Source organism: Procambarus clarkii, chromosome 30 (genome assembly GCF_040958095.1).
Source record: "Procambarus clarkii isolate CNS0578487 chromosome 30, FALCON_Pclarkii_2.0, whole genome shotgun sequence".
Classification (NCBI taxonomy): domain Eukaryota; kingdom Metazoa; phylum Arthropoda; class Malacostraca; order Decapoda; family Cambaridae; genus Procambarus; species Procambarus clarkii.
The window spans coordinates 24,411,112-24,428,733 of NC_091179.1; the positions used below are offsets into that span (position 1 = coordinate 24,411,112).

The 17,622-nt window shown below is 40.2% G+C and overlaps 1 protein-coding gene across 1 annotated transcript in view; it reads right to left on the reverse strand.

The window, feature by feature from the left end:
- mesh (sushi domain containing 2 mesh) overlaps positions 1 to 17,368 on the reverse strand; it is a 57,914-nt gene extending 40,546 nt beyond the window's left edge. Inside the window, exon 1 of the mRNA XM_045754215.2 lies at positions 16,957 to 17,368. Coding sequence (XP_045610171.1) covers positions 16,957 to 17,104 — 148 coding nt within the window. The 5' untranslated portion in view covers positions 17,105 to 17,368. The remainder of the gene's footprint in view (positions 1 to 16,956) is intronic.
- Between the last annotated feature and the right edge of the window lie 254 nt (positions 17,369 to 17,622).

Sequence of the window (17,622 nt, forward strand, 5' to 3'; positions counted from 1 at the left end):
ACCGGATGGAGGGACCTTCTGCAAGCCCGACATCATCACTTGCAAAGGTGACGAGGCCTTCATATTAGACACCCAGGTCTCAGCTGATAACTTCCCACTCTCCCGTCCACATCAGAGCAAGTGCGACAAGTACGACACCCCAGAGATCCTTGAAAAGGTCAGGGAATATACCGGGAAGCACACAACATCCGCCCCTTCTATAACCCTTAATTGGAGGGGAGGATGGTGCAAAGAGAGTGTGCGCGGTCTTCAGGATATGGGACTCACCAAGAGCGACCTTGAGATTTGCGCTGTGAAAGCCTTAACCTGGACATATTCCATCTACAGAATATGTTCCAAGACCACATCAAGGGGCAGACCACCTTAGTCCCAGGATCACCGTGCACTGGGTGCATAAGGGTCAATATAGTCTTGTTTAGGTGAACCGCAGCCAGGATAGCTGGTAGCTAACTATCTAAGCAGAGTCGTCATCTGGAGTACCACTTCTCCAAATGGTGTCTCACAGGTGGGTGGATGACCTGGCCGGAGCCCACGAGTGGGTAAGGCGGCGGCCGGAGGGACCCCCATGTACATACATGACAACCCTCCCGCTCCGGGGCCTTGCTAGAAGCTTCCGCTTTCAATTGTTTTCCATGTATGTTGCTGTCAAGTCACCAATCTTGCCGCTTAGTCTGCTTGTTGTTTTGCCCTCAGCTTTAGTTCTTTTTTAATGATATACTGTGCACCTCTCCCTTTGTGTGCTGTATCTTATATAAGAAAAACAGAATACAAAATAATTTTCCATTTTACATGTTATTATTATCATCTTAACTCTTGTGGGCTGAGATTGCCATCTACCATTTATATATATTTTAGTTTATGTTGATAGGGAAATATGTATGCTAAGGGGGTGCCTTCTCACCATGCCCAGTGGCTGGGGGGATTGGTGCCCTGAAGCTATATAAAAACCCTATACTCCCCCCCACCCCCTCCGAAGTGGCAAGGGGGAGTTAGGAGACAAAAAAATAACCCATCCTCCTGTTTAGTTAGTACCTTTAGTAACCATGCGGACCATAGTACATATTTTTTTTTTTTTTTTAGATATATACAAGAGTTGTTACATTCTTGTAGAGCCACTAGTACGCGTAGCGTTTCGGGCAAGTCCTTAATCCTATGGTCCCTGGAATACGATCCCCTGCCGCGAAGAATCGTTGTTACAACCAAGTACACATTTTACTGTTGAGTTAAACAGAGGCTACAGTTAAGGATTTGTGCCCAGTAAATCCTCCCCGGCCAGGATACGAACCCATGACACAGCGCTCGCGGAACGCCAGGCGAGTGTCTTATCACTACACCACGGAGACTGGTAAATATATGACGTAATGGACAATTAGAAAGTAGAAATCGTTACTATTGAATTTGGACAAACCGGAAAAGGCTGTATTTATGTTGCGAAAACAACTTGAACCTAACCTAACTTTCCTAGGCCTAATACACGCTATCTGAAGCCCTAATATGGTACATATATGTGCTATAATAGGCCTAGGAACATATAAGTTAGTTTTTTAGCTTTACTTTTTCGGACCATAAAATGAATAGTACCATAACCATATGGTACTATTCACTTTCGGACCATATGAATTCTATTATCTAATTGCCTTTTACGTCATAGTTTATACAATGGTGCACATACTTACGAAAAGTACTATCTAAAGTCTAAACAGGAAGATAGGTTGCTATATATTATTAAGGATGCCAATACGAGAACAAAAACGCATAAGGCGAGTGATATTAAAGATATCTGATTCACCAAGCATTCTATCGAGGGACAGGTGACCGCGAGGGACGGTCGGGGAGCAAGACACGCTCGTCCTGGAAGTCTGGACATTCAACAAGGATATCTACGACCGACGACCGTAAGAGGGACAATGCAGTTCGGACAATAAGGAGCAGGGGGGGGGGGCGCTCCATTAAGTGCCCGTGAGTTAAACGTAGGTTGAAGCAAAGATTATGATGAGCGTGGGTATTTGGGTTGGTCTCTACGGGCTATGTGCGTCAACTTTCACAATCCGCTGGTTCTCTAACTTCCTTTGAATTCCCAAAATATTGCAGCAGGTAACGTAGGAGCAACACTACCCCAGCCTTGCACTGTAGTTTTTTTAGCATTCTTCAGAAGAGACATTTGCAAGGAGGTTACCTTCAACATGCGTAGTAATTTTGGGCTTCTGATTACAGGCTAAAATAATTAATCGATTGACCTCAGACACGTTTATTCGAGAACTGATATTCCATTCAAAATTGTAATTAGCACTTTTCTCTTTTTTTAAGTACAGTTCATACACCCCGGGCAGCACTTCTCAGATCATGCCCGAAACGCTATGCGTGCTTTACAAGAATGTAAAAACTTCAGTGCTATGTACTCTCATCCACCCAATGTACCTTCTTGTATATAAATAAATAAATAAATAAATAAATAAATAAATAAATAAATAAATAAATAAATAAATAAATAAATAAATAAATAAACTAATTAATTAATTAACTTTTGTACCTCCACGGCGGGGCAATTCAACTGCTCCATCTTAAAGGCAGGCTTGGCTCACTATCTGGAAGTCACACCAGAGAGAACCCGCGCTCTGCAGTCCAGCAGAATCACAGGGCTTCTTCCTAGTTAAGTCCCACAGTGAGAACACTTGGGACTTAATATACCTCTTGGGTATATTAAGGGGACTTGGGGACTTGGGACTTCTTATACCTCCTAAGAAGTGGCGCTGTATTCTCAGCTTCATTTACCCCATAGACTCCAAGGGCAACGCGAAGTACATTTTAAGGCTTGTTATGTATTTCTGGACCTTCCAGTGCTTGCTTGAGCATAACCAGGATTGGCCAACCTATTATAATTGGTTCAGAAGTGCCACACTGAACCTTTAATTGCCTAACCGATGAAGCATGTGGCCTGTAGGAGCAGTAGCCACTTGGTAGATATAGGATGAGTACGGGCTGCAATATAAACTAGCCAATCGGAAACAATGGTAGACTCTACTTTCAGATAAAGGCACATGGAGAATGTATGGGCTTTCATGCACTGCAAAAATGCGTGCAGTGCATTTATTTATTTATTTTTACCAAGTCTAACTACTCTCTTTCAGACAGAAGAAACTTTCGGATTCATAAGCCACACTCAGCTGGCTGCAGGGCCACAGGAGAAAAATTCAAGGCCTCTACTACGCCAAAGCTTTGTCCTTGGAGGGAATATAATTCAAATCAAATCAAAATCAAATCAAATATTTATTCAGGTAAGGTACATACATACAAGGTAAGATACAAAACGTTGATGGATTTATAGATAGGACTAGTACATACAATGCCTAAAGCCACTATTACGCAAAGCGTTTCGGGCAGGAAAAACACTACGACTAAAACTTAATACTAATTGAGGTTAAAGTATAAATTGTAAAGTAAAGTAAAGTATAAATTAGGCCATAGAATGCATGATCGTATCTATTTCTGTCTGTTCATATTAATTTGATTACTATGTTGTGAGCTCAAAATTCAAACGTGCGTAACGGATATTGTGAGTCAGATAGTAACTCATACCTGTGGGAGATATGTTATCGTTATCTACAAGTGATAAGTGATAAAACAACATTTCACTAGCCTAGTGCTCCCTACCTTCCCACCTTCAATTCTCTCTCTATTTTATGCCCTTGATTTTAACTTTAGCTTATAAAATTTTATTGTTCCACATTATTAAAACCTTAGTTGTTATTGTTTCCATGAGAAAGTTTCAAATTTTGTTCACATTTATTGTCATTCATAAATCATGTTACACTTTCTTTTTACCTTTGAGTAATTATATCAGGCCGGCCACACACGTGCAGTTTTAACTGACAGTTATAACTGTTCAGTTAAAACTGTCAGATAAAACTGCACGCGTGTGGGTATCTCAGTTGCTCATTTCGTCAGTTCAACAGAACTGTACAGTTAAACTGCGACAAATGCATTGTTCCATATTTTTAACTGAAAGGAGTAACTGAACTGAGCGTGCGTGGGGATTCGTAACTGTACAGTTCTCAACTTCTCCTTTCTACAGGTGGTAGCGGTGAGTGATGTTTGAGATGGCACGTGAACAAAACCATGTGTTTCAGTCATGCGCAAATAATTGAGAAAATCAATTGGTTCTTCACTTAATTCCTTTAACAATTTAATATCAGAACATTGATTTCGCCTTAGTAATCACTTTTTGCACCACTGCTTACGCTTCTTAGTTTTCTTTTTTCTATTTGCTTGTAGCATTACCAAGAATACACCAAGAACGGCAAGATCGTACTCCTCGGAATCCATGGTAAAACTGAGGGATTGAACTGTGTGTGTGTGTGCATTTCATTTTTAGCTGACGTCAGTTGGAACTGTGACAGTTATAACTGAACAGTCATAACTGTCAGTTAAAATTGCACGTGTGTGGCCGGCCTTATATATACTAGCTGGGTGGATTTTTTGAAAGTTCTTCTACTCCCCAAGCCCGGCCCGAGGCCAGGCTTGACTTGTGAGAGTTTGGTCCACCAGGCTGTTGCTTGGAGCGGCCCGCAGGCCCACATACCCACCACAGCCCGGCTGGTCCGGCACTCCTTGGAGAAAACAGTCTAGTTTTCTCTTGAAGATGTCCACGGTTGTTCCGGCAATATTTCTTATAGCCGCTGGGAGGGTCTTGAACAACCGCGGACCTCTGATGTTTATACAGTGTTCTCTGATTGTGCCTATGGCACCTCTGCTCTTCACTCGTTCTATTCTGTATTTTCTTCCATATCGTTCACTCCAGTATGTTGTTATTTTACTGTGTAGATTTGGTACTTGGCCCTCCAGTATCTTCCACGTGTATATTATTTGGTATCTCTCTCGTCTCCTTTCTAGTGAGTACATTTGGAGAGCTTTGAGACGATCCCAATAATTTAGGTGCTTTATCTCGTCTATGTATGCCGATATGTTGCACAAGATGTGTTTATATGGGCTCCCAGACATCCGTTGGCTATGACGTCTACTCCCGGATTCTATTTGACACCCCGGACCTGTTCTGCTCCCAGGCGACATGTTGACTACAACCTTTTATCTCATTACCTATCTTAAGGGTACTATGTGCTGATTACTCGGCACATACTACCATTGTCAAGCCCACCCTTCGCACTTTACCCTCATAATTAGGGCACCCGGAAACGAATATTTTCCTAAATGACAGTACGTAATTTATCAAATAACATAAAACTTATTTAACATATTTAACAAATACAAACTGCATTATATATGTTGTTTGAATTTTGAAATATTAATGATTAAAGTAGAGTATCTTTTAAATTTTAACAAACTTCACCTACACTCCCTCTTTTCTATATCTAGGATCATTTTCGGTTCCTCTCGACTCATCTCATACTAGTGTCAAATTCTGAGTAATTTAATTCAATTATAAATATTAACTATATCATGATAGCTTTCGATTTGTTGTGAAACAGTGATTTAGTCAACAACATTATAAATTTCATTATAAATACACCCAGCTAAAAATCTTACATAATATCTAGCAAATACTATGTCATTTTAAGATTATTGGTTTTAACAAATATTGTTAATAGGATGTTTAAGTTATTTTTCTGGATGGGGGGCGGTGTGCAGGACAAACATATCAATTGTGACACTAGCTCTCCACATATGTCAGTTGCTTAATTTAGAAATTGTACTTGTGGTCGATCTCGAACCCATTGTTGATGTGCCGACTTATATTGAATTTTGTAACTAGCTCATCGAGATTGTAACTTGCTTAGCTAAATGAATTGTGGGGTTCAGTCCCTGAGCCCATTATGTGCCTCTGTAACCCTTTCCACTATCCCCCACAAGATAGGTATGGGGTGCATAATAAATGAACTAAACTAAACTCTGTGATGCAACACCAGTTTCTCTCCTCACATAGAGCACCCTCCTAGCAGCCCCGCCCTCTCAGAACATTCACAACGTCACTAAACTGATGTATTAAATTGCATGAACCTAACCTAGCCGAGGACCCACGAATAGAAAATGTGACCACATCAATTTTGGGAACGGCTATGATTTTTGACTTACCTAACATCAGTTAGGTAAGTTAGGAGCCTTAGGTAAGTTATACGTCAAAATACGATGTACTATCGGGAGAACGGGTTAACAGGAGAGGACGGGAAGCCACGGGAGCAAGACTGGGAACCATTTGCAAGATATTCCTTCGTGGTCTTGAGGGTTGACTCAAGTAGACAATCTGTTGGGTCAACCCGTCCTCTTAAAAATAACGTCACTTTTGGCTCGTATGCGCACTATGGCCAAATTTGGACGTAATTTGAAATGAAATCGACTCACAAAAGTGACGTACTGTTCCGTTTTCTGTTTGAGTCGTCCGGCCCTCCTCGGACAGCTTAGAAGAGGAACTTTCAATTAACGTCATCAGTCTCTTGAAGTAGTCCTCCGTTCTTATGCTCTTTATCAGTTCTGAGTCAAACCGCAAATATTGACAATTAAAATGCGATTTCCTCTAGGTCAATGTATAATTTACATGTATAAATTAAGAACTATAGGGTCCTACGGTTGGCTCTTAAAGGATTTAATGTGATATATCATCACATTTTGACGTTTCGTGTACTCACCTAATTGTGCTATCGGGGATTGAGCTTCGGCTCTTTGGTCCCGCCTCTCAACTGATGTACACGTTCCTGAATCTATTGGGCTCTATTATATATACATTTTAAACAGTGTTTTAAGTCTGCCTCCGCCACCCCACTTCTTAGTGCCTTTCATTTGTTCACTACTCTGACACTGAAAATATTATTTATAATGTCTCTGGCTCATTTGGGTGCTTAGTTTCCACCTATGACCCCTCGTTCGAGTACTACCCGTGCCAAGAATTCCGTTCTCATCCATCCTATCAATTCCACTGAGAATCTTGTATTTAGTAATCATGTCTCCCCTAATTCTTCTGTCTTCTAGGGACGTGAGTCTTTCATTGTAACTATGTGTGCGCAGGTGAATGCGTGGTTCTGCTGGGTTGACATAACACCCACCTGCTAGATAACAGCTGATAACACTCCGCACCACAAATAACACAATAACACCATAGGCTCTTGGAAAATAAGCGTTTTACTTTGTATACGAGAAGCAGATTATTAGTGAACTTCAAGGAAAAGAAAACGGTCACCCAGCTCAATAAACATCTTGTGCGTGTCCAACCACTTGGGCTGGACGGCAGAGCGATGGTCTCGCTTCATGCAGGTCGAGGTTCAATCCCCGACCGTCTAAGTGGTTGGGCACCATTCCTTTCCCCCCGTCCCATCCCAAATCCTTATCCTGACCCCTTCCAAGTGCTTTATAGTCGTAATGACTTGGTGCTTCCCCTGATAATTCCCTTCCTCCCTCCCTCCCACTTGAACTAATGTACACAAGCATGGAGACCATCTCACATAGGTATTACCCATCATGATGACACAGGCATGCCAGCTAAAACATGAAATCGATTTAGATCAGATATCCCAATTTCTACTGTTAAAATTACACTTCTCCAAGAAAATAGATCTGACAGAAGAGCCATTTATTAACCCTGCAATAGCATAGTGCATTAGTATTAGGAGCTGTGCTGTTTAGTAGTGAGGAGGATATGGAGGGACAGCACAGAGCGTCCACTAGACAGCCTACTAGCTAGCCTCAGAAATAGTCTGGGATACTTAAGGCAGGTAACAAACTTCACAACACTACATTTTCAACATTTTTATATGTTCTCAACACCATTTATACTTTAATCTCAATTAGTATTAAGTTTTAGTCTTTAGTGTTTTTCCTGCGCGAAACGCTTTGCGTAATAGTGGCTTTAGGCATTGTATGTATTAGCTCTATCTATAAATTCATCAATGCTTGTATCACACCTTGTATGTATGTACGTGACCTGAATAAACATTTGATTTTTTTAAATGTTATTAGTGACTGCTCAATTACCATTTATAGTATACAAATGGTATTATATACCTGGATCTGAGTGACTATTTAATTTAATCTCGGATTACAAACTATTCTGCATATTTTCCGGTATGAGAGTTGACTAAGATTTGGGATGATCTATGTCGTCCTGTGTTGATTTGTTTCCCAAATCAGACATGTTGTGTTGAATGTGAGGCTTTCCTGCGTGGCTACACCCGGAGCCACACCACAGATGTAAACACATATTCAGAAATGTGTGAAAAATTAACGGTCGTACAGACATCGTTACAGAAATACCTAACAAGTCTCCGTAGCACAGTTGGCCTCGCTCTCGACTCATAATCGGGAATTCCGGATTCTAATCCCAGGCGAGACAGAAATGAAGAAAGCACGTTTTCTTTTACCTAATATCTCTTCACCCGTGAATTAGTCAACTGTTGATGATTGGGGGGTTGCATCCTAGGAAAAGTCAGTAGTTCGACCTTCAGAAGACCTCGATATAAGCCTAACGTGTATAGGCTTATATACACTAGCCTATATGTATAGGCTATATATATATAAACAGAAACAGTGGTGTGTTTTGCAGGCTATTCATGCCCGTGCCTCCTCTTGGGTGGCTTAATTTGTCATCAATCAATCGTGGTGCGCTGGTCACCTTCACGAGACCTACCTTACCGTAAGTAAGTTTGGTCTGACAGGTCACACTGCACACCAACCCCACACACGCAGCCCAGTCCATGGAACAACTGTCTGCACCAGAGGAACAGCCAGCAAGAGTAAGAGTAAGTGAGGATTGACAGATGCAAGTGAGCTTCAAGGTGATATATACAAACATAGATGGGATTACGAATAAAATAAGTGAACTTGTACAAAGGACACGAGAAGAAAAACTCTGATGTAATACCACTCACAGAAACAAAACTCTCCAGCATCATAACAAATGCAGTGTTTCCACAGGACTACTATATAGTAAGGAAAGAGAGGGAGGGAAGAGGAGGAGGGGGTGGGGTGGCTCTGATGACAAGGAAGCATAGGAAGGCATGGAGTCTCAAAGAGATGGACATCCCAGTCTGTTAAGATTTCAGAGACTACATAGCAGGCACTATGATAATGGGTGGACCAAGGATAATGGCAGTAGTAATATATACCCCCCGCCCCATTAAATGACAAAAGACCCAGACAGGAGTATGACAGGAACAACATGGCAACCATTAACATAATAGAGAGAGCGGCTTCTATTGCCTGCAGGAAGAAATCTAAACTATTATCATGAGTGACTTCAGCCATAGAAAGATAGACTGGGAAGCAGAGAACCACACTGAGGGACAGAAACATGGACAGCTAAACTATTAGACGTGACGACAAGAAACTTTCTCTGCCAACATGTCAAGGGACCCACAAGAATGAGAGGAAATGATGAACCAGCCAGACTTGATCTGGTATTCACCCTGAACGAGTCAGACATAAAGGAAGTCAAATCAGAAACCCCCATAGGCATGAGTGACCACAGTGTCCTAACATTTGAGTATCGGTGGAAGTAGGATTAACCCATTCAAGGAATGGACCGAAAAATAAAAGGCTGAAACTATAATAAGGTTATAACATTTCTAATAGAAATACCATTGTGGGACAGAGCTCAGAGGAAAGTCTGTACAAAGTATTATGGACTCAATCACCAAGAAGTGTCAGGAGACAGAAAACAGGTTTATCCCGGCACAGAAAGAAAAAAAAACGAAAAGCAAAGGGGGAATCCATGGTTCAGTCAGGCATGTGAGGAAGCAAGGGAGCTGAGCACAAGGGCATGGAGAAACTACAAACAGAAACCCCAGCAAACAGGACACCAGAAAGCAGAGCGAGACACCAGAGGGTCAGGAATGGGTACCTCAGTGTGAGGAGAGAAGCAGAGAGGCAGTTTGAAAACGACATAGCAAACAAAGCCAAGAGCCAACCAAAACTGTTATACAGCCACATCAGGAGGAAAACAACGGTGAAAGAACAGGTGATGAAACTAAAAAAGGGAGAAGATGGGTACACAAAGAACGACAAAGAGGTGTGTGAAGAACTGAACAAGATATTCCAGGAGGTCTTCACAATAGAGCAAGAAGTCCCTGAACTATGAAAGGTGGCGATAAACCAAGCAGACTCGGAAGATATTGAAATTACCAGAGATGAGGTTAGGAGGTATCTGCTCGATCTAACGTGACTAAGGCTGTTGATCCTGATGGAATCTCACCATGGATGCTAAAAGAGGGGGCGGAAGCACTTTGCATGCCACTATTTATGGTGTATAACAGGTCACTGGAAACAGGAGATCTACCAGAGAGTTAGAAGACAGTTAACATAGTCCCAAAATAGTCATAGTCATAGTAACAAAAAGGGGAATAGACGGGAGGCCCTAAACTACAGGCCAGTGTCCTTAGCTTGTACACCATGCAAGGTGATGGAGAAGATCGTGAGAAAAAGTCTGGTAGCACATCTGGAGAGAAGGAACTTTGTAACACGTCACCAGCATGGGTTCAGTGAAAGCAAGTCGTGTCTCACAGGCTTAATTGAATTCTATGACCAAGCAACAAGCATAAAGCAAGAAAGAAAAGGATGGGCAGACTGCATTTTCTTGAACTGTCAGAAAGCTTTCAACATAGTACCCCATTAGAGACTGTTGCATAAGTTGGAGAAACAAGCTGGAGTAAGTGGTAGGTTAGGTTAGGGTGCTCTAATGGATAAAGGAGTACCTAAATAACAGGAAGCAAAAGAGTAACTGTGAGGGGTGAGACCTCAGACTGGCGTGATGTCACCAGCGGAGTCCCACAGGGTTCTGTACTCGGACCTGTCCTGTTTCTGATATACGTGAATGATCTTCCAGAAGGTATAGACTCATTCCACTCAATGTTTACTGATGGTGCTAAAATTATGAGAAGGATTAAGACAGGAGGACAGCAAGAGGCTATAGGATGACCTGGACACACTGACGAAATGGTTCAACAAATGGCTACTAGAGTTTAACTGAAGCAAGTGCAAAGTGATGAAGATAGGTGTAGGGAGCAGGCCAAACACAAGGTACCAGTTGGGAGAGGAAATCCTTCAGGAGTCAAGACGAGAGAAAATTCTGGGGGTTAATATTATACCAGACCTGTCCCCTGAAGCCCACATCAAAAGGATAACATCAGCGGGGAATGCAAGGCTGGCGAACATTAGAACTACCTTCAGAGACTTGTGTTTAGGAATAATTCAGAAGCTTGTATACCACATATGTCAGACCAATACTGGAATATGCAGCTCAAGCCTGGAGTCCACATCTAGTCAAACACAAAACGAAGTTTGAAAAGGTTCAGAAGGGGCCGGACAGCGCTCAGGATTCGTAGACCAAAGGTTCCGGGTTCGATACCCGGTGGAGGCGGAAACAAATGGGGCAGAGTTTTTTTTCACCCTGATGCTCCTGTTCACCTGGCAGTAAATAGGTACATGGGAGTTAGACAAATGCTGCGGGCTGCTTCCCGGGGATGTGTAACAAAAAAGGAGGCCTGGTCGAGGACCGGGCCGCGGGGACGCTAAGTCCCGAAATCTTCTCAAGATAACCTCAAGATAAGAGAAGATGCCACCAGGCTAGTCCCCCGAGCTGAGAGGGATGATCTATAACGAAAGATTACTGGAACTGAACCTCACGACACTGGAAGACACAAGAGTTAGGGGAGACATGATCACGACCTATACAATTCTCAGAGGAATTGACAGGGATAGATAAGGATAAACTGTTTAACACGGGTGGCACGCAAGTGGAAACTGAGTATCCAAATGAACCACAGGGATATTAGAAAGAATTTTTTCGATGGAGGCTGACTCCATACACAGTTTCAAATGTAGATATGATAGAGCCCAGTAGGCTCGGGAATCTGTACACAGTTGATTGACAGTTGAGAGCCGGGATCAAAGAGCCAGAGCTCAACCCCCGCAAGCACAACTAGGTGAGTACCGTTCTGTTGTCAGCCCCCTGTTAGTTCCGGGGCTGAAGGTTCCCGCGACCCGGTCTCTGAGTAGGCCTCCCTGCATACTACACCTGAGCATTGTCACCTGCTGTTAGGTATTGTAACCTATCCACCGCTGCCCACTGGATGGGGGGCGGTGTGCAGGACAAACATATCAATTGTGACACTAGCTCTCCACATATGTCAGTTGCTTAATTTAGAACCTGTACTTGAGGTCGATCTCGAACCCATTGTTGATGTGACGACTTATATTGAATTTTGTAACTAGCTCATCAAGATTGTAACTTGCTTAGCTAAATGAATTGTGGGGTTCAGTCCCTGAGCCCATTATGTGCCTCTGTAACCCTTTCCACTACCCCCCACAAGATGGGTATGGGGTGCATAATAAATGAACTAAACTAAACTGTTAGGCTACCATTGTATATTTTGTTTGAGCCATGTCCTTGGGTCTTCTCGTCGTATTTTGCTTTATCACGTGCTTGACCTACGAATGATAGAGTTAGGATCAAACGCAGTAATAAGACCCGTGCTTTTGTTTTTGCTACTGATGTAGTCTTAGTGATTTAAAAGCACATAAGTCTACACAAATCTGAAAATAATACTAAGCAGAGATACTTCTGCAAAATATTTAGGAAAGCATTTGGGTCATAATATTTATTTGCTAAGGGTCTATAAAGACCTGACAATAAGAACTTATGTCTCAATAAGTGAATTTTGTCGTCTTGACGCCTAATCGGAAGTCCAATTATTTAATAAAATAATTGCGAGGCTGAAGACGCATAGTCCAGTGAATGAAATACAATTATTTAATATTTAACAGTGAACCAATCTGTATGGTTATCAAATGTGGGACCTGTGTATGCTAAATAGTGAATGGAAGAAATAGTGAAGACAACATTTGACTGAATGACTTGGGTGTATTCTCACACTCATTGTGATTTGCTGCTGGTCTCTACCTGCCCAGGAAGCAGTCATTCAGTCAAATGTTATTTTGCCATAAACTAATCTGATAGTGAAGAGCACAAGGGCTGACAACGACGCAGAGAAACTAAGAATATTAAGATCGTCTACTTAAAAGAGTAGATGACGATTCACCTGTAAGGACTTTATGCATGATTAATGGACTAGTCTCATCTCTGCACTTTTGTTGATTAATCAACTGTATTACTTCTATTAATATATGTCAAGCCAAAAGAGGCGGTGATTCAGCTGTTTAAATCTTTTTTGCATCCCCCCCCCACCTACTGCATGCATCCAAGCATGGAGTCTCAACCTTCAAAAGGACGAAACTCAATTGTAAAAAGTTCTACGCAGAACGCTAAAACTTATCTCACAATTGAGTTAACTCTTATATGGGAAAGGTTGAGGACATGAGGAGTAACACCACTACAGCCCACACACCACACAGTTCATCTCATCGAGACCAACCACTTGGGCTGGACGGTAGAGCGACGGTCTCGCTTCATGCAGGTCGGCGTTCAATCCCCGACCGTCCAAGTGGTTGGGCACCATTCCTTCCCCCCCCCGTCCCATCCCAAAACCTTATCCTGACCCTTTCCCAGTGCTATATAGTCGTAATGTCTTGGCGCTTTCTCCTGATAGTTCCCTTCCCTTCATCGAGACCTTGAACATTCTGAACAATTGGAAAGTATTAATCTAAAATCATTCCTTTATAAGATCCATTTAACTCCAACTATGGGCAACAACTTCCAGCTCAACAAGCCACAATGTGCAAGACAAAAGGGAGAAACTTTTCACCTATAGGGTAATACACCAATGGAATCACCTATCTGCTGAAGCCGTAAATATAAGACAACGCTCCATTTCAAAATTCAGCTGGAAAAATATTCTCAAGAATAATAGGAGGACCTTTGACAAGCCGTCGGCTTCAAGACCCCATTGAGGTACATTCCAGTCAATTATCCTCTTCTGCTGTCACTTTGGTTATAAATAGGACCTGCCTCGTATGGGCCAATAGGCCTTCTGCAGTTACCTTTATTCTTATGTACTACTTTTTCTTATATGCTACTACGAATACTTTACTTAATACTTTCGTCTACACCGGTATTCAAAGTATTACAGTATACTCTTTCATGTGTGAACGAATGAACGGAAGAGTAAGCCTAGCCACTGTTTAATTTTATATAAATGTTTGTGAGTAGTATTTATTTTATATTTGTATTTATTACATTAAAACGACTGATATAAAAATTATTTACGTTTCAATTAATACAATGACGATTGGTATCATTACACTATACAACAAAATTTGTTTCCAAGGGAAGTGTTACTTTATAATTGCTTATGTCTCTGAAGTGTAGTAAATGGCTATTATTCCTCTCAAACCTTGCTCAGACATCTTCCCTTAGATAGCTTAGGGAAGATGTCTTGAAGGTTACTTAAAGGCTGCCGACTCCTTATCAAGAGCTGCTACGGCCATAGCTCTTGTTATGGAGTCGGCAGCCTTCAAGTAACCTTCAAGACATCTTCCCTTGGCTAAGACAGAGGTCAAAGCAAAGTTATAAGGGAATAATAACCATTGTCTATACTTCAGAGACATAAGCTATTATAAAATAACACTATCCAGGTACAAACTAAATTTCAAGTGTTACTTAATTGACATACAATGCTGAGGTATAGGAAACTTCTATAACTTTAATGAATATTTAGTTTAAAGTAGATGTCTTTCAAATCCTATGCATCTTAATGATTTTCTACTTTAAATTAATTGCTATATCTCCTATCTTTAAGAATGTATCCCTCTTAATATCGGTAAATTGCAACAAATTAGTTTTAATTTTCTTATTCAGCATTATGATCCTTATTACAACATAGCTATTACTATTATATAGCTATTATTCAGCCATACTCGTAGAATGATCACAGTAACCATTTGGTGGGAAGTACCAGTATGTAGTGATGGACCACCACAAAGTTGACTTTTGTATTACTGAATCTGAAGAAACTGGAAACGTTTTTTTTTTAACTGCAGGATAAATATAAGACCTAAACTTCCCTAAATAGATATTATTACTATACAGCTATTACTACTATATAGCTATTATTACTATATAGCTATTACTACTATACAGCTATTATTACTATACAGCTATTACTGCTATATAGCTATTATTACTATATAGCTATTACTACTATACAGCTATTATTACTATACAGCTATTACTACTATATAGCTATTATTACTATATAGCTATTACTACTATACAGCTATTATTACTATACAGCTATTACTGCTATATAGCTATTATTACTATATAGCTATTACTACTATACAGCTATTATTACTATACAGCTATTACTGCTATATAGCTATTATTACTATATAGCTATTACTACTATACAGCTATTACTACTATATAGCTATTATTACTATATAGCTATTACTACTATACAGCTATTATTACTATACAGCTATTACTGCTATATAGCTATTATTACTATATAGCTATTACTACTATACAGCTATTATTACTATACAGCTATTACTACTATATAGCTATTATTACTATATAGCTATTACTACTATACAGCTATTATTACTATACAGCTATTACTACTATATAGCTATTATTACTATATAGCTATTACTACTATACAGCTATTATTACTATACAGCTATTACTGCTATATAGCTATTATTACTATATAGCTATTACTACTATACAGCTATTATTACTATACAGCTATTACTGCTATATAGCTATTATTACTATATAGCTATTACTACTATACAGCTATTATTACTATACAGCTATTACTACTATATAGCTATTATTACTATATAGCTATTACTACTATACAGCTATTACTACTATACAGCTATTACTACTATATAGCTATTACTACTATATAGCTATTATTACTATATAGCTATTACTACTATACAGCTATTATTACTATATAGCTATTACTACTATACAGCTATTATTACTATATAGCTATTATTACTATACAGCTATTACTACTATATAGCTATTATTACTATATAGCTATTACTACTATACAGCTATTATTACTATATAGCTATTACTACTATACAGCTATTATTACTATACAGCTATTACTGCTATACAGCTATTACTACTATATAGCTATTATTACTATATAGCTATTACTACTATACAGCTATTATTACTATACAGCTATTACTACTATATAGCTATTATTACTATATAGCTATTACTACTATACAGCTATTATTACTATACAGCTATTACTACTATATAGCTATTATTACTATATAGCTATTACTACTATACAGCTATTATTACTATACAGCTATTACTGCTATACAGCTATTACTACTATATAGCTATTATTACTATATAACTATTACTACTATACAGCTATTACTACTATATAGCTATTATTACTATATAGCTATTATTACTATATAACTATTACTACTATACAGCTATTACTACTATACAGCTATTATTACTACATAACTATTACCACCATACAACTATTACAGTTGCATGTAACTACGACTGCTAATGACATACCACTACAGTTACGCCTATACCAAGGTAAGGTAATTATGAGGAGAAAGCGCCAAACCAGTTTGACTATATACTCCTATATCAATACTACGGTTACTACGTATTTACTTCTACATCTACTACCTGCACGAAGCGAGGCTCCTGCTGTACCGACCAATCCAAGCAACGTGTATATATATACACGCTTCCTGTCCCGGACAAAACGAATTAGTTATTGCTGGCATCGCCATGGTACCCATGGTACCGCCTACCCGCCGAAGCCGTAAATGCCAAAACTGTTGGGTTTTAATATACAACTGGAAAAGATAATCAGGGAAAATTGGAGGACCTTTGACAAGCCGCCAACATCCTGTCCTTGTCGAGGCCCCTATTATTAGTGGCCCTCAGGTAAATTCAGGAATTATTATGGCTACTATTATCATACAGATGTTACTGCAATACTACCATACCTCCTTGCCTCCAGTCCTCTGGATCACAACATGGCAACCTACCGTACGCTCCTTCCATTTCCATAATCCTGGCCAACTTAGCGAGATTCTCCTGCCGTTGTCTCGCCGCTTCATCTTCCTTGTCTTGAGCGGCAGAGGCAGCAGACACCAGCAGCAGCAGCGCCAGCACCAGGCTCCATCCTCGACACATTCTCCGGCACCACACTATAGTCACCGCCGGCCCTCAGACACCGTCCAGCACGGGGAGTAGCAGCCACACACACAGCCCAAGAGGCACGGGTTAATCTCTACTTCCACACAAAAACACAACTTTCAGGACTCTTGTCGTTTCACTTTTTGATGAAATACATCGCTTTATGTTGAAGAAATTTACGGACACCGATGAAATCTGCGCTCGATGTTGTGGAAGAAGGGTGACTGGTTATGTGAACAGTCGTCACTGACTCGCTTGTTCCTTGCTTATCGAGTAATCTTATCACACCACCAGTACTTAGAGCCGGGTATGAACTGCGTCGGCTACTCTCTCTGATGGTGTAATACTTTCTACGGGATAATAAAACAACATTATTTCTTATTAAGAGTAGTTATTATTTGATCTCAGGCTATTGGAAGTTTGCTATTATGTAATAGCCTACAGAAAATAAATATTTCGCCTTCACTCTCTTAGGCCATATCTCTAGCCTACTTACTGATACCTTATCATACTAT